Source organism: Chlorocebus sabaeus, chromosome 21 (genome assembly GCF_047675955.1).
Source record: "Chlorocebus sabaeus isolate Y175 chromosome 21, mChlSab1.0.hap1, whole genome shotgun sequence".
In the NCBI taxonomy this organism is placed as follows: Eukaryota; Metazoa; Chordata; class Mammalia; order Primates; family Cercopithecidae; genus Chlorocebus; species Chlorocebus sabaeus.
The window spans coordinates 124,885,002-124,909,143 of NC_132924.1; the positions used below are offsets into that span (position 1 = coordinate 124,885,002).

Below are 24,142 nucleotides of genomic sequence, written 5' to 3' on the forward strand. Positions count from 1 at the left end.
TAGGATATGGCAGTTGAGAAAATAGATGTGTAAAACTCAGCAACATAAAAGGTCAAAGCCAGCAACTAAGGAATTTTAGAACAGCAAAAACAAATGCAAACGTATGGAAATTTAGGACAAATTGCTTCAAGGAAGGCAAAATAAGCTTATCACTAACAGTGACTTCAACATTTAAGTATAACTTAAATAACTTAAATGTTTGCTGCTACAATTTACATTAAATATTTTATTCTGGCTGAGACATCACTACAATGAAACATTAAAAATTAAGGTTTATATGACATCAACATTGACTCATGAACTGCAATTACCGCACCAAAAAGTAAATAAAGGTCAATCACACTTTAAGGATTAACACTAGAAGAAAGTACTGGGGGATTATTTTTCTTCTAACAACTATCATTCTACTTAAAAGGAGAAATGGATAACCATAAGGAATTCTACATTCTATAGCAATAAATGACCAAAACCAGTAGGCCAAAGAATGCGATGAGAAACATAAGCAATCAATAAATGCATAAACTTTAAACTGTGGAGAGTTGGTAACATTAAAATACAAATACCATTATTTGTATTAGCATTTAATCACTCCTTCCTCAGTGACCATTAGTTGTGGGTTTGGGTTTCAGTTTTTACTTAGGGAAATGAATATTTGTGGAAATTACATCCAATGGACAAATATGAAGAAAGGTTAGAGCAAATTGTCCTAAATTTGCAAATTAAAATGCCTAAAGTATCTGATAAATTATATAGAAAATAGTATCTTATTAAAAGCTATATAACTAAAACTAAAGAATTTTACTTCCAAATAACCACATTCAGCAACACCCTGAACTAATCTGATGAAGATGCTAAACAGCATACAAAAAAATGTTTACTCCACAAAGATAACATTTTAAAGAAAAACACAAGACAAATGTCAAACAATAAATAATCTATTTTGAATTAGGTAAATCAGTGGTGCATGCTATAATTTTACCAATTAAGTAACCAAAACTTAAGACAAGGTACATAGTACTTACCGGGTTTCTAGAATATTATCAAATTAACAAGTAGTATCTCATTAATCACATAAAAATACCACCAGGAATTAAAATAACCAGAAACAAGAATGTGACTACTCTTGGAGTAAGAGACAGGTAATGGAATAACAGTACCTTGAGAAAAGCCATGCAAGCAATAGACTGGTTTCATTTTTAAGTCACAAACTCAATCCACAGACATTGAAGTCCAGCTATCCAACCCATTCTCTCCAGCAAACACTTTATTTATTTTCCCTCCAGGATCACCCTTGGGTATTCTTTCTTACCCATCAAATCTCTAACCTAGCTCACGTAATCACTATGCTGATTTCACTAAGCAGCAACCACTGCAGGTCAACTACCTCACTTTCATAATCTCAAATCAACTTGAATCTATACCTATGTCTTCTTCCCTACTATTAGTCCAGGGTCTTAGGTAACCTCTGTATTGTCAAAAGCCATTTCTCTTTTCTCATTTTACTCATGCTCCTAATATCTGGCATACTATTCTGCTGCATTTGGCAGCAGCACACCTGTGGATGTTTCACTGACTTCGTCACTAATCTTTCTTCATCTCCTGTACATGATCTTCCTGTATTTGACTTCCAAAGCCCAGGAGTTTCCCAGGGCTTGAGCCTAGACCCAAAATGGTATTATCTACAACGAGGGCGTCTTAGAAGTTGTTGCCTCTTAACATTCTTGTATCTAGTTTTAACCAGAGATCTCCAAATTAGCAGGATTTTCAACTCCCTTCTTAGCATTTCCATTTTCTCACACAAAACCTTTTAAGTTTGCCATGTTTAAAAAATTTCTCCCTTAACCGGTTTCATCCCAGTCTTCCCCATCCTTATAAATGGCACCCAGTCCCTTGTCACTCTCCTCTGCTCCTTCAGTCCTCTCCCCCAACACTTCGTCAATGAAGATCATCTGTAAATTCAAGGCTTTTTATCTTCAAGTTTTGTCTCTGATCCTTCTACTTCTTGTCACTTCCACCGCCAGCAGCCCAGTTGTGGCCACCACCATCTCTCGCCTAACATGCTGCAAGAGTCTACTGCTGGTTATGCTGTTCCCAGCCTGCATTTACTCAAGCCTTTCCCCACAGCGCCAGAGGAGCTTTGCAAAAGTACAAATGTGATCAAGCAAGTCACTATTCTATTTCAAACCTTCAACTGCTTCTCAGAGCACTTAAAAGACAAACCTTTCCCAGTGCCTTTCTCCAACCTCATCTTGTGGCACTTGTCTCCCTGCTACTATGCTCCGGCTATTCTGGCTTCCTTGCTGTCCTTCAAACATGCCAAGCTCTTTATCAATCAGAGCCCAACTGACTCAGAACACTTTACTATACCATTCCAGCCCTTCAATAAATGTCTGCTGCTTTTTTGTTTGTTTGTTTTTGAGATGGAGTCTTGCTCTGTCACCCAGGCTAGAGTGTGGTGGTGCGATCTCGGCTCACTGCAACCTCCACCTCCCGGGTTCAAGTGATTCTCCTGCCTCAGTCTCGTGAGTAGCTGGGATTACAGGTGTGCACCACCATGCCCGGCTAATTTTTATATTTTAGTAGAGACACCATGTTGGTCAGGCTGGTCTCAAACACCTGACCTTGGGATCCACCAGCCTTGGCATCCCAAAGTGCTGGGATTACAACTGTGAGCCACCACGGCCAGCCATGTCTGGCGTTTTCTAACCCTTCAGGTATGGCCTTAAATATTTTCTCATCAGGAGACCTTTCCTTAGTACTCCCAATGAACCATCATCTCTCTTACCACACCATTAGTACCCTCTCATTCCATCACCACCTGGGACATTTTATTGTTTGCAATTGTATTTAGTGGTAGGAAGTGGGGAGCAAGAGCTATCTAAATTTAGTTCTCTCAATATTTCCGTTGGTTTTTCTCTGAGATTTGGCTTACATCTTAAATTCTTTTTAGTCGATAGCTTAATATTACATTGGCAGTAGACAGTTCTCAAAAATATGACACAGAAAGTCATACTCTAAGATAAAAATAATGTTGAATAATTTTATTTCAGAAATAGGAATTTTCTGGTAATTATGTATTATTCATCATAATTTAAAAGTTAGCTTTGATGCCAAAATTTTCTCTCATTTCAAAAAGAAGACAGACTTTGTGTAATTTTATAGTTCTGAAGAAAAATTATCATTATACTTAGATATTCTGACAAATTGTCTAGTATATTCCTTAGACCTTAAAACTAAAATATAGCTATAATTATCAAAGTTTAAATTGTCCTTCAGATCTTAGCTTTGATCAAGAACTTACACCATTCAGAAAAGGTTAGCTGCCCCTATAATATATGGGCTCTCCTCCTACAATCCAGCACTTTCTATACTGTAATTAAAGATCATGCTCCTTTCTGTTCACTGCTATGTTAAAAGCACTCTGTTCAGCACTTACTGAACTTTTTTTCTGCTCAGCATCTATTATCTCTTTTTGCATATGTGTATGAATTCATCAATAAACAATGAACTATGATATGAAATACACTAATGCCTCCACCAGTAATAACCTAGAAATTTGAATTTCTTCACTTACAAAAGTTACTAAAAATTACTAAAAAAAATCTATATAATGCCTCCTTAATTTGTCAACTGAACTAAAAGCAAAAGAGTTCCTAATGTAATCATTAAGTTGTAAATAGAACCAACTTGCTATCAAATACTACAGAAACTAAAAAAATACTACCTGGCAGGGACAGAATTTGAACCCAAGAAAAATAATTTAACCCCAAAATCATTTAATATTAGCATTAAATTTCTTTCTGCTTTGAGGCCAATTTCTCAGGTAAACTGTCCAAGCTAGTAGGTTATACAGGGACTGTGGGATGGGGAAATAAGAACAATAATGACAGGTGGAGGACAGGCTATTTAGAAGCAACTTTCTATTAAAAGTCATATTCTACTGCTGGTTGTTAAATATGATCAAAGTCACTCTTACAGCCCAAGAGTACTATCAGTTTTAAAAGCAGCCAGAGAAAGTTTGGTGTCTCACTGGCAAACTTTACACCTCCAAATCCTAAATCAATCCCGGCCCCACACTCTTCCAACATACTATGCAAAACCAAGGTTGCATATAAACAGTGAGTCTACTGTAGGGAAAGTGAAAGCAATGAAGAGACAGAGCAGAAAGGAAGATAACTAGGAAAAGAAACAAACGAGTTTACAGTTTGTCTTTTTGGTAAATATAATCACTTGTGTACATTGGAGCTACAGCAGCAAACACTTCACTATTTAGGGAATTCTTAAAAGAAGTCTCATATATAAAATTGAGTTCAATATCAAGTAGAAAAAGAAATTAGACCTAATCCTGTTTTGATAAGAAACAGTTTTATCCACTTTAGCCTTCGATAATTTCAGAATACAAATTAGGTGGCGCTAGCAACAGTAATGTCTCCAAAAATACCACAACAAGCACAAGTAAACTAAAAGGAAAGTCTGGTACTTCTAACCTGCTGTATTGTTAGCTTGGTGTTCCAAAGGGGTAGGTATTTTTTAGGTTTAAAACTATGGTTCTCTGGCTACTTTTAAAACTGAAAGTACTCTTCTTATAATATAAAGTAAACTTGTTATAATTTGTCCAAGAGATATCAAAATACATTACCTATGTTTTCATTTATGAAATTTTCTTGAAATATTTACCGCAGGCCAGGCGTGGTGGCTCACACCTGTAATCCCAGCACTTCGGGAGGCCAAGGCGGGTGGATCACCTGAGGTCAGGAGTTCAAGACCAGCCTAACCAATATGGCAAAATCCTGTCTCTACTAAAAATACAAAAAAAATTAGCCATGTGTTGACGTGCAACTGTAGTCCCAGCTACTTGGGAGGCTGAGACAGGAGAACTGCTTGAGTCAGGGAGGCAGAGGGTGCAGTGAGTGAGGTCACGCCACAACTCCAGCCTGGGCAACAGAGCAAGACTCAATTCCAAAATAAAAAAATAAAAACTAAAAAAAAATAAAGAAATATCTACTGCAAATAATACGTTTCATAAAATGCCTAATAGAATCTTTCAATACCAACATGAAAGCAATTAGAACATGAAGGCGTCTGAACTAGATCATAGTAGTGTGATTACATTTAAATATCTTTCTATAAGATGTGATGATACATACAGGGTAAATAATACAAGAAGACCTAAGATTATTATGATCTCAGAATTTCCTAATTAGAATGGGAATACAACCGTGCAATGAGAGAAATGGACTAAAGACAGAAATAAAAACAAATGATATGATTTAATATGATAAATTTAAAATTTCCACTTTATTTTCTACCATTTTTAAAGACCATTCCTTATAGTATTAAGTTTAATGCATTTTTAAAAATCAATAAAACAAGTAGCACATTTCTCTAGTTCAGGACTCTGCTTGTTCAGGGTTATAGTCAAAGATGATCCTAGAAGTGCATTTTAATCGGTCGAGGGTAGGACCATTAGACTGATGTTCTAAAATCTACCAAGCTGATTACAATTTGTGGCAGTGTCAATAACCACTTTCTTAAACCCAAATCGCAAAGTACATAAACCTACAAAAATGCTGAAAAATGGGCCCGGCGCTGTGGGGTCACACCTGTAATCCCAGCACTCTGAGAGACCCAAGATGGGAGGATCGCTTGAGGCCAGGAGTTTGTAACCAGCCTGGTCTACACAGCAAGATCCCCATCTCTATTAAAAAATAAAAAATATTTTTAAACGCTGAAAAATGAAATACTAAATTTTATAAATATATAACTTCAATAAAAGATGTGAAAATACAACTAGGTCATTATGACAATTTGTATGAAACAACATCCAATTTGCTGTCTGTTACTTCTCCTACCTTATCATGTCTAATTTTTCCTCATCTTTGTGAAATCCTGCGTCTACAGTAGGCAAGAAAACAAAAAACAAAAGGAATCTTACTCTATTCACAGCCATCAGAAAAATGTGTTACTATTCCTGTAGTCAGTTAGGTTCTAAATCACACATTTGAGATATATTTGAAACATGTCATAAAGAAAATAAGCATTATATTTCTCACTAAATAGCACCTAAAACATTCCATATGAAAGGAAAAATACAAAAAACTAAACTTTAATTACTAACCTCCTTAAAGGAAAATAATTCTATATGATTTGATGTTTGATAATGGATGTCCAATACCTGAGACATAAATTCCATTTTCTGGGTCCTAACATCTCAACTTCAGAAAATCCCCTATATTGGGTTACTTGGATTATATATTTAAAACTTAATATATTTGAAAATGTGCAGAATGATTTGTTGCTGCAACAAATGGTTTAGCAATTATCTACATTAAAACGTGTTCCATGAACAACAGAAAAAGAGTATTTCTACTTCAGTCCTTAAAGACTGTGAAAGCACAGCAACAGTCTTAGTTTGTTGATCTTGAATTCTTTTGGTATTTTAATTTCACCAGTAATTCTGGAACTGCTTTTCTCATATTTCTCAAAATGTTTTGTCTTGCATTGTCCAATAAGGCAGCCACCATCATATGTGACCACTGAGCACTTCTAACGTAGCTAGTCAGAATTGATATGTTTTAAGTATAAAGCATCCTGTTCATTTTTACACTGATTAAATGCTGAAATATTGTTTTGAATATACCAGGTTAAATAAAATAGATTAAAATTTATTTCACCTGTTTTTGGTTTTTTAAGTGTAACTACTAGAAAATGTAAAATTACACACATGGCCTGCATTATATTTATATTAGAAAGCACTGGCTTACCGTTCTACTGGTTGGTTAGCTTGTACCTCCAGATAACATCTGATAATCCAATTACTAGCTATCACAAACTAGATCTTTCAGATGTTTCCTATTAAAATGTTAATTTAATTTTGAAGTGAATTCCTCGAAAAGCTCATATAATACTATTACAGAAAATCAACTTCACAATTTGCCCACCATGGAACATAACTTAAGGTAAATCTACATTTCTCTGGTTAGTATTTACCGTAGTGGTAAAGACCAAAGAATTGGTAAGGTTCAACAAAATATGAAAATGCCAGTGATGTTAACAAAAAATAGCTGGAAACCAAAGAATCTTGCTTACATCACAATCACAGCCAGGAAAATGCAGCTTATTTTATAGCCAGTCTCCAATGTGAAGAATATGCAGAAGAAACAATAAAAACATAAGTATAATACAGAAATGCCTGATATCTGATATCAAAGAAATTAATGTAACAGAATACTGAATTTCAGTATTTCTAATGTAAAGATATACACACTCCTCTCTGTAGAATATTTCCTGCAAGTTATGGCCCCAGTACCTCACTAATGGAAGATCTATCTTGTACTATTCAATTCATAATCTCCCTAATAACAACACTGTATTAGCAGGTTCATCATCAAGTGAAGGCTGTTTGCTACGTAACTAAAACCAAGACTGGAAAACTAAAAAGCTAGAGGGAGGGAAAACACAGCCTACAAAATGCTTACAAGATTAGCAGCAAATGATGAAGTAGTAACAAGAGGGGCAGAAAAATAGATTACCATCAGGTTTGGGAATTGAAAAGACAGCTCAGCAAAATACTAGCACATGGCTCATATAAGATGGAATAGGCCTGGAAATACACCCCCCTCCCCAATATTTCAGAACATAAAGTCTACAGAAAAAGAGTCCTAATGTATTGAATCTGGTTTCTCAACTGAAACAAAAGTCTTCAAGGAAGGAGATATATGTAAAATTTTACAGGAATACATATAAAGCAGTATCTTTAAAGAATGTAAATATATGAACCAAAAGTAAATCTGAGATTCAAATTTCCATTGCTAAAGTCTTTTCAGAGTCACAACATTATTATTATATAACTATTCAAAACAAAACAAAAAAACTTACTGGAAAGGAGAACAACTGGTTTGAGAAGAAAAACCTTTCTTGGTAGAGCAGAAACAAATGTCAAGGAAAATACTTAGAAAAAGGCATATATAAAGAATGGTCTAGTTTTACTGCATATGTCTTGGCCATGCAGAAACAGCTAAATCCCATCTGACAACTACTTTGCCTTTGGTGTACCTTGTCTTTAGGGAACAAAATATATCTGGGTTTGATATAGAGGAGACTAATTTTCAAATTAAAAAATGATTTTTCTTAAAAGCCTGGCCTTACAGTTTAAAAATTATATGATTAAAATCGAGATATTATTCCTATAAAAAGCCAAACTTTAATCCATTTAAATCATGAAACTTAAAACTTAACTTGAAGCAATTTAAATCATGAAACTTAAAACTCCATATCACTACCGTGAATTAACACTTCTCCACTACCTGTTATCTTGCAATTTTAAAAAACACTCCAGAAAGTAGCAATATCGTAAAATGATAAATAGTTCGTACCTATAGTATCTTCATTTTGCCATGCAGTTTTACTTAAATCTCACTTAAAAAGAAATGGAACTCATTCTTAAAGGGTAGAATGTACATAATGTAAAGCAGTCACAGGAAGCTTTATCTTTACTTACTGAAAATCAACAGTACAATTCTAAGAATTTTTTTCTCATGAAACTATTGAAGTAAGTCCTACTTGAAAAAAGAAATCCCACAAGAGTTAGCAATTAATAAAAACATCAAAATGAGAAATTTCCCAGCATGGAAAATTCCTGTCATAAATGTTGATGTTTATGCGGTTAAAAATATACACAATAACTATACTGCATTTTAGGCTCTATTTTTACTGTGGCACAGAACTAAAAGAATTTTTAAAGCTCTTTCTATTAGAAACTATTATCAAATAGGTTGCATCTTTATGGCCCAACTGAGTTGAAATTCCAAATAAGATCACTTCAAATTTAATAAATGACATTCTTCATTAACAGCATTTAAAAAATGGCTGAAACACGTAAGTCAACATTACACTGAAGTTCTATCTGAAGACAGAAAAAGTTGCCATTCACACCAAAGCTACACATATACCTTCTGATTTCATAGAATTGTTCCAATATCTTTTCTGTCAATATCATTAAAATCACCCTACCTGTTTGGACCGAGGTCTACCAGGAGAAAATTTTCTTTTAGTAATAGCTGGTTTACCCATGCCAATTTTTGGAGTGACTGAGATGTAAGTTGTTGGCATGATGTTTCCAGCAGAGGAACTAAGAGCTGAAGGGTAATTATGCAGCATATCATGCGAAGGCAAGTCTGAAGAAGGTGTTGGGGAGGAAGACACATCTGCCTTGCTTATGTCTGCTGATGATGAAAATGATGACTCTGTCTCAGATGATAACTTTATAGATATGTCTCCTTGGTATGAAACATCTTTCACACAACTCTCAATTGTAGGAGTCATTTCAGAGTCCATCAATCCAGTACAAAGTCCAGAATTTTCTTTCTGTTCCTTTTCTCCTTGTAGTCTTTCTATAACCAACTGTTCCTCAGGACATAGTGAAATACTTCCCTCATGTGGGGACACTAAGGTTTCCAGCGGAAGAGTGACAGATTCAATGACTAATTTTGGAGGCCCCGATTCTTCTTTGGATACCACCGTTTTAGGTTCCTCTAACAACTGCAGTTCCTCTTGCTGCACAATCATCTGGTGTGTAACGACTTCAATGTTTTCTGTCACTTCCATGTTATCTTCCATTTGATCTTCGCCACAAATATGCTTCACTTCAGAAGACGTTTTCATTTCTTCACTATCAACTTCATTAGAAATCTGTTTTTCCAATTCGGTATTCATTTTATGTTGGGATGATACTACAAAATTCAGAACATTTGTTATGGTAATGTACAAATTTTAAATTTTCTAACTATAGATATATAAAACATTTTGCTACACTAGAACTTAAATTAGAAGGTATTCATCAAAGCAGGCAATTATTAAGTGAATGAAAGCCAAAGTACACAAGGATTTATGGATTAGAATCAGCCCCACTCACGAAAACATGACGTTTTGCAATTTAAGTACTTCCAAATGGACTGAAAATTATACAGGAAAAGTTCTCATACTCATTTTTTAGTTAAGAAAATGAGGATCAATCATGTTATGTGAGATACCTAAGTTAAAAAGTAAAGACTGACCTAGAATGTGAAGGCATTTTCTAATAGCAGATACCCAGATTAACAAAGTTACTATAGACTCAAAAGCACAGACAGAAAAGATTCACTAACCACCAACATTTATTTTGCTTAACCATACCTGCCAACCTACTCAAAACATTCTTTGGATATAATCCTTGTTCTTCATCAGTCTATAACTTAAAAAACTAATCTCAGGAAATCTATAAACTTAGATATCAGAAAATACAGTCACTCGCTGGTAAATTTTAAATCAGGATACCAGTATGTTAAACCTTTAACTCAATCTTGCTTAAACGTTAGAGGTGCAACTGACATGAGCTATATGTGGCTCTATAAAGTAGGACCACTGAAGATAAAAGGCATTTATTCCAAATCTCATCAAGGTAATTTTTAAGTTATAGTAAAAAGACACTACCATCCTCATTTACCAATCAGTGACTAAAATTTATCTATGTTCTTTTTTTTTGAAACAGGGTCTCACTCTGTCACCCAAGCTGGAGTGCAGTAGCACAAACACGGCTCACTGCAGCCTCAACCTCCTGGGCTCAAGTGATCTTCCCACCTCAGCCTCCCAAGCAGCTGGGACTACAGGCATGTGTCACCATGCCCAGATACTTTTATTTATTTATTAATTAATTTATTTATTTAGACAGAGTCTCGCTCTGTCGCCCAGGCTGCAGTGCAGTGGCGCGATCTCGGCTTACTGCAAGTTCCGCCTCCCGAGTTCATGCCATTCTCCTGCCTCAGCCTCCCAAGTAGCTGGTACTACAGGCGCCCGCCACCACGCCCGGCTAATTTTTTGTATTTTGTAGAGACAGGGTCTCACTATATTGCCCAGGCCTATACATGTTCTGATATCAAACTGAAATCTCATCATCTTTCTCACTTTATTGAAAGACTATAGCTAAGGATAAAAGAAAACTACCAAATAACAGATCTGATAGTACAACATATTTTTAACCACAACCGTCCCCCTACTCCCCCCCCCCCAAAAAAAAAAACCCTTTCAAGAGAAACTAACCTCCTTTAGATCTACTGTCTCTTTAGATCCAGAATCTCTTAACTAAAAGATTTAGTTACTGTAATGTGTATACATACAGCAATTGCAAAAATGTCTTTGGAATAAAGACATTACCTTGTAACATAAAGACATCATCTTGTAACTCAATCAAATTAGATAATATGAACATACTGCTTACCAGCAATGAGAAGACTATCTGTGTCAAGACTTTCTGAGGGATGACTCTTCTTTTGCTCTTCAGTGTGGACTTGAACTGCTGTGAGTAACACATTTATAAAATCTCTAAGAAGGAGTCAAAATTTCTGTAACGCTGTTCCCTCAACAGTAATTTAAGAGTTTTATTCTACTAAATATCAATTTCCAACATAAGCATGAAACATTGTACCACTTGTAAGTTATGAAGACAAAATTAGAAGTCTTTACACTATGGTAAAATTTTTTTGTCTTTTTCTCTTTTTCTTTAACAACTAGACCTCACGAGGAAGATTATAGAAAATAACTTTTAATGAGAGTTGTTATATGTGAACTTAATAAATTTCAAAACATCTCAGTGGCTTTTTATGTATACATTGTACTTTTTATGCATACTATATAATTGAACATATAACTTCACATACAACACCAAAGACTTTCAGATGAGCCTGTGATTAAATGTAGTAAGTAATTTTCCCCCGACAAGGTCTCTTATTGAACATATAACTTCACATACAACACCAAAGACTTTCAGATGAGCCTGTGATTAAATGTAGTAAGTAATTTTCCCCCGACAAGGTCTCTTATTAATTTCAGATCTGCAAGTACAGTAATAGCTCTTATCAATATGTACTACAAAAAGTTTAATTGAAATATCATGGAAATCAGTGAAATAACCCTCAATAGGACTGCTGAGATGATCCAATGCAGTAAATTTTTCATTATCTCAGCATGAAACATCTCATCATCATCAACAGCTCTACTTAGCAACTACAACTAAAGAAATAAAAACACAAATTGCTTTTTAACGAAAAATCACTTGATACCTTAACGAAGTAAGTACTTATGATTAAATCTAGATGATAGCTGAACTACAAATATACGCATGTCGTTTCTCCTATTATTTGCCTAAGATTATTTTACTAAAAAACTCTTCCTAAGTGACTGCATCTTGGTTTTTATTTACTGAAGTTTTAGTCAATATTCACATATTTATTGTACATACACATTCTCTTCAAAAACAGAGTATATCCATTAAATATTCTTACCATCTGGAACAATTCCAGGAGCGGACTCCTGATCGTTGACATCTTTACTAACTGCATGCTCTGGGAATACCATTTGATCTTCAGGGCCTTCAACTTCCATTTCGTTGTTATAATCTTAACAAAACATTATTAATTCTTTAGCTCAGAATGAGTTTTTTTTTGTTGTTCATTAAGTCAACAATTATGATTTTTGTATGAGTAAGGGCAAATCATCAAAAATGCTGTAAGTTTTTCTTCAGATTTTTCTCTTTTGAACCACATATATATTCACATTTTTAAAAAACATGAAAATTATAATACATCAAAAGGTGGGCCAAGTGTGGTAGTTCACACCTGTAATCCTAACACTTTGGGAAGCCAAGGTGGAAGTAACACTTGAAGCCAGGAGTTCAAGACCAATCAGGCCAACATAGTGAGAACCCATCTCTAAAACAATTTTTTTAAAAAGGTAACTGGCACATTATTTTAAAAGGATATTTCAAAACTAAATACTGATGGCATCCTGGAAATGAAACGTTAGTAGTTAAGATGCTTAGTTACCCTTTTGATAAAGGGTATGATAAAGAGAACTTTTATAAAAGCTACCACTCGTAGTGATGAAAATGAAAAACAATCTTGTGAGCAGTTCTATTTCCTTTATGCTTCAAGACTCATGTTTATAACAGTAGGCTACTACTAAAACTATTCCATACCTGAACAAAATCTTGGGCTGAAGAGGTGATAATTAACTTTAAAAGGACATTACAAAACTACAACATGCTTAGGGAAAACTCACATTATAAAGAACAAACTAAGCAAACCCAAAGACTGGGGAACTTCCACTGTCGGCTTAAAGAACACAAGTGAAAGAAAGCATGATAGTCCCGGAATTCAAATACTAAAAAAACTATCTTAAGTTACATTAGATTTTAGCCATCAGATTCAGAGATGACCAACATAACAAATACATTTAAAGGTTGAGAAACTGAGAACAAGATGGAATCTGGAATACAGGATCCTCTCTTCCTGACTAAAGCAATATATTGGTGACACATTGGCACAACATTACAAAAAAAAAAAAAACCATAAAAAAAAAATCATTCTCAAGTTTACCTGTAGTGAGCTCAGCTATCTCCACTTCCTCACCTGGCTGTAAAGGATCCATCTCAGCTCCCAGGTGTTTACAATACATGCAGATATACTCTTCTTTGAGCTGAGGATCCAGTTCATGATCTGTTGGTTTGTCACACTCTAGGTGAACCCACCTGCAGTGATAAGCATACTTAAATAAAAGTTTCTAACGTCAAGTTATTGTCTAGGTAAAGAGAAGGCATTGCTGAAAAGCTAGATATGAAAATGGTTAATTAAGGATGAGAGGAGAGACGTTAGAGGGGTTGCTAACTGACAAAGGTTTTTTAAAGGATTTTTTTTAAAGGACATTTGTGGATGTCACTAGAGATGCTGCCGTATTTTTTACTTGACATTTTTAAGCTATTTTCTCTTTACTTTTCCCTATCAGTGCTCATTTCTGATGTGGTCTGGTCTTATCTTTTGCCCATTTACTTCCTTATGCCTTTGAGACTCAAAACCATCATTTAATTCCATCTATAACAGCAATCAGTACTGATGGAATTGCTACAGTGATAAAAACTTAGAAGCTGTAAGATGGTAGAGCAAATCACCACATGAATAAAACAACTGACAAAACAACTGCATAGAATAACTATCTTCTTACCTTTTGCACATATTACAATGAAGCATGTCTTTCTGCAATTCTGGATGATAGCACTTCCCACAGAAGGGACATAAGTTATCCTGCTGTTGGTAACAATTGTCACATATCAGGCAATTGTGATGCCACTGAGAACTAGACCGTGTGCCACACTCTATACATATCCTGCAATTCTAAACACGAGGAAAAACAAAAACAAAAACACTTTGTTATGCATTTGTAATTGTAGTTCTGATGTAAACCTTTAAAAAAGTCATGAATCATTTGTGGATTGTACGTTTAGCTTTTATTTTCATGACATTAATTGAGGGTATATGCTTTTTTTTTTTTTTTTTGAGATGGACTCTCACTTTGTTGCCCAGGCTGGAGTGCAGTGGTGCAATCTTGGCTCACTGCAACCTCTGCCTCCTGGGTTTAAGTGATTCTCCTGCCTCAGCCTCCTGAGTAGCTGGGACTACAGGTGTGCGCCACCACGCCCAGCTAATTCTTGTGTTTTTAGTAAAGACAGGGTTTCACCATGTTGGCCAGATTGGTCTTCAACTCCTGACCTCAAGTGATCTGCCTGCCTCAGCCTCTGAAAGTGTTGGGATTACAGGTGTGAGCCACTGTGCCTGGGTATACACCTTTTAAAAAGTTGTTTTCAATGTCTGATGTGACCTCACAAAATCTGCACTGAAATCTCCAGGAAAATGTAAATAAGGGAATGGGGATATCCAGGAAAACATATAGGTGGAAGAGATAAAACCAAAAAGACAGCAACCCAAAACTCAAAAAAAGAAACATATTCTAGGATCAGGAAGTAATTTTTGTGGAGTAAGTCTACTCAACCTATTACACTGCAGAAGGCAAAATGGTGTTGCTACATATAGTATTCTTCTTGCTTCTTGGTAACTTAAGAACTAAAAACTAAAACTAAAGAACTCTCTCTTAAAACAATAGCATGGCCAGCCTGGTGCGATGGGTTGATGTCAGTAATCCCAGCACTTTGGGAGGCCAAGATGGGAGGATCGCATGAAGCCAGGGATTCGAGACCAACCTGGGCAAGAAGACAAAACACCCCTTTCTCTACAAAAAAAAAAAAAAAATTTTAAATTAGCCAGGCATGGAGGTGCACACCTGTAGTCCCTGCTACTTGGGAAGCTGAGGCAGGAGGACAGCTTGAGTCTAGGAGTTTGAGGCTGCAGGGAGCTATCACGCCACTACATTCAAGCCTGGGCAACAATGTGAGACTGCCATGGTGGGTGGGCAAACACAGAGCATGCCCAACTCCATGTGACTTGGTGTCTGAAAATGTGAAAATAAATTGCTCCACATCAAAAGTCCAATGATGGCCCTTCATGTTTTTAGAATAGAGGGAGTGGTCTTATCCTTACCAAATTAGAATCGTTTATGAAGTAAAAGGCCAACCAGAGGCCAGCCAAAACTACTTCTGTGCCTGTGAGCTAGTCAGCCTTAAAATCCTGGGGATAAGGTTAATAAATTGTGGGGCTCTCATTACCCACCCCAAATTTCTAATCTAAAACATCAATAAAAAGGAACTTTATCTTTCTGTGCTACTGGGCTGATATGAAAGGGATGCTCACTTAAAAAGAGAAACTACTAGGAACCATAGATCAGAAGTCTTAAAGATTAAAATGAATGCACTTAAAAATACTGAGGGAAAAAATACTAAATAGCTGGGCATGGTGGCGCAGAACTGTGGTGTCATCTATTTGAGAGGCTGAGGTAGAAGGAGCTCTTGAGCCTAGGAGGTGGAATTCAACCTGGGCGACACACTGAGACCCCGTCTTTTGAATACATATACATATATTTTTTAAAAGAATGTATTATCCTTTATCGAATGAGAAGGAGAAAAGAAAAACAATCCTAAATAAAATACTATCAAACAGATCAATACCACATTAAGAAAATAATAACTATGCCCAGGTGGAGTTTATACAAGAAATTCAAAGATATTTAATATTAGAAAAACCCATTAATAAAGTTTAACAAATTAAAAGGGAGGAGAAAAAAATCATTTCAATGCAACAGATGCTTAAAGAAAGAAGTCTTTGGAAAGAATCAAAACCCATTCCTAATAACTCTTGAGAAAGTAAAAATGGATGGGTATTTCTCTAATGTGATCAACATAAATACTTCAATTCTAAAGGCAATATCTTATTTTATGGGGGAACCCTAGAGGTATTCCCACTAAGGACAGGAAAAAGCAAGGGTGCCTACTATCTCCACTACTATTTTAACATGTTTCTGGAGCCAATGCAAACATGGAAATAAATGAAAGCAGAGACATAAGACCAAGAAAAAAAGAAACAAAACTCTATTTGTAAGTAGAGTTGGAACATCCTAGAAAATTTTTCAAAAACTCAATAAAAGAATTAAACAAAGTACTAGGATATAAAATTAGCATGCAAAAGACAACAGAATTCACACACACAAATAACCAGTTAAAGGAAAGTAAGAAAACCCTCTTTATAACAGCAGAAAAATAAATACTCAAGAATAAGCTTAAATGTTCAAAATCAGTATTAAGACAATTATAAAACACTCCTAAAAGACACAAAACTAGACTTTAACAAACTTGTGAAGACATCCCTTGTTCTTGGTTAGGATGTCTTAAAATCAAGATGTCAATCAACTCTCACTATATATATATATTTATGTTTTGGAGACATGGTCTTGCTTTGTAGCCCAGGCTAGAATACAGTGGCATGATCATGGCTCACTGCAGCCTCGACCTCCTGGGCTCAAGTGATCCTCCCACTTCAGTCTTCTGAGTAGCTGGGACTACATAGTGAGACCCTGTCTCTACAAAAGCAAAAAATTAGCTGGGCTTGGTGGTACACATAACTCCTAGCTAACTCGGGAGGCTGAGGCAGGAAGATTGCTTGAGCCCAGGTCAAGGCTACAGCGAGCTATGACCATACTACTGTACTATGGCCTGGGAGACAGGGTGAGACACTGTCTCAAACAAATAAGCAAAAAAAAAAAAAAGAACAAATAAACTAGCAGAAAATATTTGCATCATGTAACACAGATGAAGGCCTTACATACCTAACTTATAAAGAACTCTTAAATTTAGGGGAAAAAAATGCCAAAATCTTCAATAACAGGCAAAACACATGAACAGACAATTCACGAGAAGGAATAAAAACTGACCCTTAAACACATGGAAAAACGATCAACTTCACTCTTAGGAGAAACAAAAATTAAAACTACATTGATATACCACTTTTCACCCAGAAGACAGGCAAATATTCAAAAGCTGAACAAGTCATCCTGTTAGCAAAGATGTAGGAAAAGTTCTCTCATACATCTCTAGTAGCAATGCAAAGTACCATAAGCCCCAAGAAAGGGAATTTGACAGTTTCTAACAAAGCTACATATGTATACACTGCTGAGACAATAATCCTACTTCTAGGAATTTACCCTATAGATTTGTCCCTGAGAATTCAAAAATACATATGCACAAAGCTATGGACTGTAAAATCATTTATAATGCAAAATATTGTAAACTATCAAAATACCAAAGCACAGGCCATTGGTTGAGTAACCCATAGCACAGATACACAATGGAGTGCTATGCGGTTGTTTAAAAGCAGAATGAGATCTCTTGAACTTGCCTAACTTGCCTAACTTGCCTGGAAGTGATTTCCAGATTTTATTACATGAAAACAGCAACATGCAAAAGAACATATACAACATGCTACCTTCAGTGAAAGTAAGAGCAATATATCTTCTTATTCTTAGAGGAAAAATAACAGGAAGTTTAAAACAGAAAACAATGAAGTTAGTTACCTCCAAGAAGTTGAAGGAAATGGGGTATAAGTAATAAACAAGAGGCAGTGACAATTCTGAGTAAAACTTTACATAGCTTTGAGTTTTGAAAGTATACTAATATCTTCTATATTTAAAAAATTAAATCACTAAGAAAAGAAAGGGGAATAAAATCTATTACAGAGAGCAAACTGAAGCAGATTTGGTTTTTAGATGGAGCAACTGAATAAATGTGCTGACGTTGCTGCAACTCAGAATTTTTATTGTAGAAGAACAGACATGCAAGAATGAGAAGGCAAAGAACTCAGTGGAGAAGGGTAAGAACTGGAGGTACTGGTGTAAATTCATTATTTCTAAGTTATGTATATGTAAGGGTATATGAATATTTATGTGTACAAATGGAAGTGTAGGGGTATCCAATCTTTTGGCTTCCCTGGACCACACTGAAAGAAGAAGAATTGTCTTGGGCCACACACAAGATACACTAACACTAATGACAGCTGATGAGCTATGCACACACCCCCCCCCCCCAAAAAAAAAAACCACCTCATAATGTTTTAACAAAATTTATGAATTTCTGTTGGGCCACATTCAAAGCCATCCTGGACCACATGTAGCCTGCGGGCCATGGGTTGGAAAAGCTTGTGTAAGTGTATACACATGCATGTATTTCCTGACACCACCAGGTGAAAGGGTGAAGAAGCAAACACCCTCCAGTAGCAACGAGCACACCCAGCACCCACTCCCCACTAAAGGAATCTGGGTTACTTATTTAACAATGGACTTATTCCAGGACTGGGGCATGGGAGGTAAAAGATGAGCTTGTAACATCTTGTTATACCAAAAAGTAATGAAGTGTTCACATAAGTGGTGAGGGCAGAACACCGGCACCCGCTTGAAGGAGCAACTGACAGCAAACATGGGACCATTTGAACACAAAAAATAATTAGGTAATGAGTTGTAAATGACTGACTGAAGATAATAGGAGCTCATGAGTCAATATTAATAATTAGTAAGTTTAACATGTGAAAGAAGTATTCTTGCTTACAAAAGAAAGCAGAGGGCTAACTGGTAAATGTGCTGGGAGTGCTAGAGCTGGAAATGCATCATTTGCAACCAAAAGAAAGCAGGTTAAAACGGCATCATCAGGCAGTAAGTTTTTGTTGCTGTTGTTTGAGATGGAGTCTATCTCTGTCACCCAGGCTGGAATGCAGTGGCATGAGCTCGGCTCACTGCAAACCTCTGCCTCCCGGGTTCAAGCGATTCTCCTGTCTCAGTACCCTGAGTAGCAGGAATTACAGGCAGCTGCTACCACGCCTGGCTAATTTTTGTACTTTTACTACAGACAGGGTTTCACCATGTTGGCCATGCTGATCTCAAACTCCTGACCTCAAGTGATCCGCCCGCTTCAGCCTCCCAAAGTGCTGGGATTACAGGCGTGAGCCACCACCCCTGGCCTAGGGAGTAAGTTTTTAAAATCTAGAAGGAAGTTCTGAGGAAAAGCAAGATATCTACATGGTCTTAAAGTGTCTCCTCACATACTGCTTTATGAGATACAAAGGAGGGGGAAAAAGAAGAAATTTGGCAACAGCCTGACCAGGTGATTCCCATGAGGGAAAGTGGAATAATGTGTGCTTCCAGCTGTGATACCTTGAGGATGGATCAGCACTTTGCAGTATTCTGGCCAATAATGCATGACTCTCATCTAATCATAAGGGGATATCAAAGACAAAATGGGGAAATTTCTGTTTGAAAAAAGAAAAAAACAAGTATATTGGGAAGAACTCTATCCTTCAAAAATACCAATGACAAAAACTAAATCCTAGAACCTACTTGGAGGAAGGGGTAGGTTATGAACAACATAAGATCAAATGACATAATTGGAATACGGCTAAACATACTACACTGATGTAAGTTTAGGAAGCTGACAGCAGGATTGTGATTTTTTAAGAATATTCCTATTATTAAGAAATACATACTGAAATAGTGGTAAAAAGGCGTAAGGTATGTAATTAACCTTCAAATGGTAGGGGACTGGGGGGAATAGAGACACACACATACACACACACAGAAAGTGAGGGCATGCCCAATGATAATGAAATGCTAACAACTGATGAATCTAAGTAAATGGGATATGAGTATTATTTTTATTTTTTCCAACTCTTAGCGTTTGAACTTATTTTCAAGTAAAAATTTTCTAAAAATGCATAACACACCAACAGACAGACATTCTTGAGATAAAAATAGGACAAAGAAACCTATCTGACAACGACTGGTTTATAATAAAGATCCTGAAAAGATCACCCCGACTCCAGTTCACTAGAGAGCAGCCCCAAACTAGACCGACAGCCCCTTGGGGGCACACCGATTTGCCCCCACATCTCCAGCCTTGACCACAGTGATATTCACACACAGTAAACACTCAAATGTTAAATGCAAACAAATGAGCAAATTATGACTCAAGACTACAGAGAGAACTACAGAAGAATTTAACAGCAGAGAAATACAATCATTCTTCAAATGGTTCAAAGGACAAACCTTCCAAACCATGAAAAACTCTATGGTAACTGTTTCTGTGCTTACTTTGTGTTAGGCATTGTGCTGGGCACTTTATAGACACCACTTCATTAAATCCAACACCCCTGTGAGGTAACTACTATTAACCTTCTATACACTGACTTACGGAAGTTATATAGGTAGCCAACGATCATAAATTTAATAATTGAAGAAGCTGAAATTTGACTCCACAGCATAAGCTTTTAACCACCACATTACAGTGCCTTCAAAGAACAGAATAAAAAGATTAAGTACCCAATAGTATTCCCAGAAATTATGTAATTCTGTCACTCTGAAAGAGAGCAGCAGATTACAAAGAGCAAATTAGAAAGGAGCACACCAAAGGGGAGACACAACAAGCTGAGAAAGAAAGAAACCCAGAATTCTCTACTAGTTCTCAAGATAATGAAAACCGTAATAAAGAAGATTAAGAGCAGGAGACAAAAATTATCCAGCAGTTACTAGATGCTATTAGAGAGTGTAAAGAAGGTAATTTTTAAAGTAAATATATATTTTTAAAAAGGTGTTGGGGCAGGGGGAACAGGGACTCACACACATCTCCCAAAGCTTTCAGGAAGGAAAAAAAGGATTATGATTAAATTTTTTAAAGTAAGATTTTTCTTGTGACAGCATAAACTGAAAAAACTGAAGAAAATGTTTTCAGAGTATAAAAAAGAAAAATTTGTAATATGAAACATTATACTATGCCAAATTCTTATAGTCTAAAGGGAACAGTCTCTTTCAGACATGTAGGGTTTCAGAAAATTTATAATTCTTTTTAAAGGACCATAACCAAGACTCCGAAAGATTGAGGGTAAAGTTGGAATTAACAGAGGAAATATATTTTTTGCAAGAAAATTGTGTCAAGGTTTATAATCTAGGTTAATCAAATCAAACAGAGAAAAGGGGAATAAAAACTTCATTTTCGGTGGGGAATGGGAGAGGAGAAAATTTATATATTTAACATTCATAATCATTTACATTCACAAAATGAGATTCTGAATTATAAATCATTGCAGGAAGTAAAAGAAGAGAATAATAGAAAGAAACTGTATGAACAATTTTGCCTCAAAATAGCCAGGCATTTCAATTACAACCATCAATCCAGATACCTCTATTAAGCTTTTCAAAAGATACATTTAAAATAACACAAAAGAATCCAAAATAAAAAGATGTGAAAAGATAACTATTCAACTGGCAAACTAACACCCTACGTGGCCATAGTGTCAGGCAAGACAAAATACCTGCCCTTCCTGATCCCTCAACAAAAAACACATTACATAGAATAAAGAACAATTTTATACTGGCAAAAAGCACAACATACTAACACTGGCCTGACCTACTTGCTAAATAACAGCCACAAGGTATTTGTTTAAAAATATGATAAACTGATAGGAACAATTAATAGTGGTCAATTGTAACAACTTGTTAAATCAACATGTCAAAAATAAGGTAAAAGGACTTCATCTAACTAAATGAAATTAATAAACACAAACGCTACACCTTTAAAAAGTCACTGCTTCAAGTATCAAAACATTTATTTAAAAAAACCTACTTTAAATTCTCTGATTAAATGAAATTAAAGCATAAATTAACATCCTTCAGCACAACTTAAAAAAAGATAAAGCTATTCTGTAAGGTATATACATACATAAAGTTACAAATACAATAAATTTGGCTTCAGCCAAAGCTATAGCCTAAGGTAAACTTACCGTCTTAAATGTCCTTTTTCCTTAGGGAAGGAAAGAAAATGAATTACAAATTCAACTTCGTATTAGAAGTAAAAAGGCAAGTAGAGGAACTGAGTGAAGAGTATAAATATGCAAATCAGTCAAACAGCAGAGTTTTTCCTTTCCAATAAGTCATTCAGCAAGAGAAGGAATCTGGACTACCTGAGGAAGCAGGCCAGAGGTCATCACAATTCTTAAGCCCTCAGGCTCCACTTCCCAGGTAGCCACAGCTGAGCACAGTTACCCAGCAGCTCTTTTTTTCCCCAGGAGAGAAGGCCCCTCCCCTCAATCCCCACCACTCAGGCAGAAGCCTAATAGAACTTGCTGAAGACCACAATAGAACCTGGTAATACGGCTTTCAGCTCTAGGTCCAAACCTCACTGGCAGGGGCAGGGCGCAGGTGCAGAATCTCTGCTTCTGTACCACCTCCTCCCCGCCCTCCACCCCTCCCCCCTGCCCACCTCGGGAACCTGAGGTTCTGGCCACATCACCTTCCTTTCCCAGGTCCACCGCCTCCTCACTAGAAAAAGCAATTCCAAGAAGGGCAATGACGATGCTGTGCCTTCCACTCCCACGCACGGGCCATCAGGCCCTCTCCAGCTCCAGGAAAAACCCGCTCCAGGCCCATGCAGCACCTGAGGGTCATCTCCATCCCTCAACCTCTCAACACCAGTAGCCCAGGAAGACTAAGCTTAAAAGCTAAACCACACCTCGGATTCCAAGGGCCATCTCCACCACCCCACTGCCCCCCACCCAGCTCTGAACACCTCACTCTGGAGAGGCAGAAGCCAAATGAGGTAGGAAGTAAGTTAATAAGTTCATCGGCATTTTTTATAATAGCTCAAAATTTTAAACAACCCAAATGTTCACCAATAGGTGATTCAATAAACAAACTGTGGTATCCCCAGCACTCAGTAATGAAAAAGAACCACTACTGACCTGTGCAGCAATATAGATGAATTTCAAAATAATTACACTGAGTTAAAGAAGCCAGACCAAAAACGAGTATATACTATATGAAGCTTTTATTAAACATTCTAGGAAGTGAATACTAATCTATAGTAGAAAAGCAGACTGGGAAGACAGAGGTGTTTGAACAGCCGCAAAGCAAGCCAACAGGCACCAGGAAACCTCTGGCGGTGATGACTATGTTCATTATCTTGTACAGTTTATTGTATGTCAATTATAAGTCAATAAAGCTGTTTTTTAAAAAGCTGATGGTAATGTATAGATTTGAATAGGTATCCCATTCGTCTGTTCTCTATATAAAACATACAGAGGATTTAAAAAAAATAAACAACTTACTTTGCATTTCCAGCCATTGGTTGGTACTGATTTCATAACTGGTTGAAGACAAAAAGTATGATACCCTTTGTCACACGTATCACACACTAGCATCTTGCTATCTTCTCCCGATTGTCTAAAAAATAAGATAGCATTAATGATGCCTTATCTTTAAACTTATGTTTTGTAACATAAGTAATCATGAAAATAATCAGTCCTGGGAACTGCACAGTTCATAAATACCTCAGTATCTGTTTTGTCTCTGCAGATAATAATAGAGGTAACCCCGCCATAAGGATTACCTCCTAAATGGTAATCTTTACTCAAGGCTCACTTATGGTTAACTTGCTCTAGCCATTTTAGGATTCCTGCAAAGGAGGAAGGGTTAAGGCAAGATGAACAGCCTCTGATCTTTTCTTTTAGAATATAACTTTCGAGAGGAAGGTGCTATAACTGCTAGGTGCTACTGTGTGGAAAGGAACAAATCTTGAAAAGACACTGTCATATAATGTAAAGACGATCAAGTTTGGCATCAGATTTCTGTTTGTATTCAGGCTGCTGTTTTCTAGCTGTGTCACTGAACAACTTAGACTAAAGCTCTCTGAGTTTCAGGTATAAAACAGGAATAAAAAAGATTACTGTGAGAATTAAACGTAATGCAGGTTCAAGTGCTTAGAATGTCTACTAAGCAATTAAATGCTGAATAATTATTTCAAAATACAAACCTTGTCATAATTATTAAGAATTACAGTTGAAAACCTAAAACCTTT

General features: G+C 36.2%; 1 protein-coding gene across 12 annotated transcripts in view; it reads right to left on the reverse strand.

Annotated features, from left to right (window-relative positions):
• KMT2C (lysine methyltransferase 2C) overlaps nt 1-24,142 on the reverse strand; it is a 290,786-nt gene that overhangs the window by 109,882 nt on the left and 156,762 nt on the right. For 11 of the 12 annotated variants that reach the window (XM_073009508.1, XM_073009515.1, XM_073009518.1 and 8 more), the window contains 6 exons: nt 23,394-23,508; nt 14,032-14,201; nt 13,410-13,561; nt 12,318-12,431; nt 11,255-11,332; nt 9,013-9,731 (listed from right to left, as the gene is read on the reverse strand). In XM_073009508.1, the coding sequence (XP_072865609.1) occupies nt 9,013-9,731; nt 11,255-11,332; nt 12,318-12,431; nt 13,410-13,561; nt 14,032-14,201; nt 23,394-23,508 (1,348 nt within the window). The remainder of the gene's footprint in view (nt 1-9,012; nt 9,732-11,254; nt 11,333-12,317; nt 12,432-13,409; nt 13,562-14,031; nt 14,202-23,393; nt 23,509-24,142) is intronic. The other variant, XM_073009512.1, reaches the window with a different exon arrangement.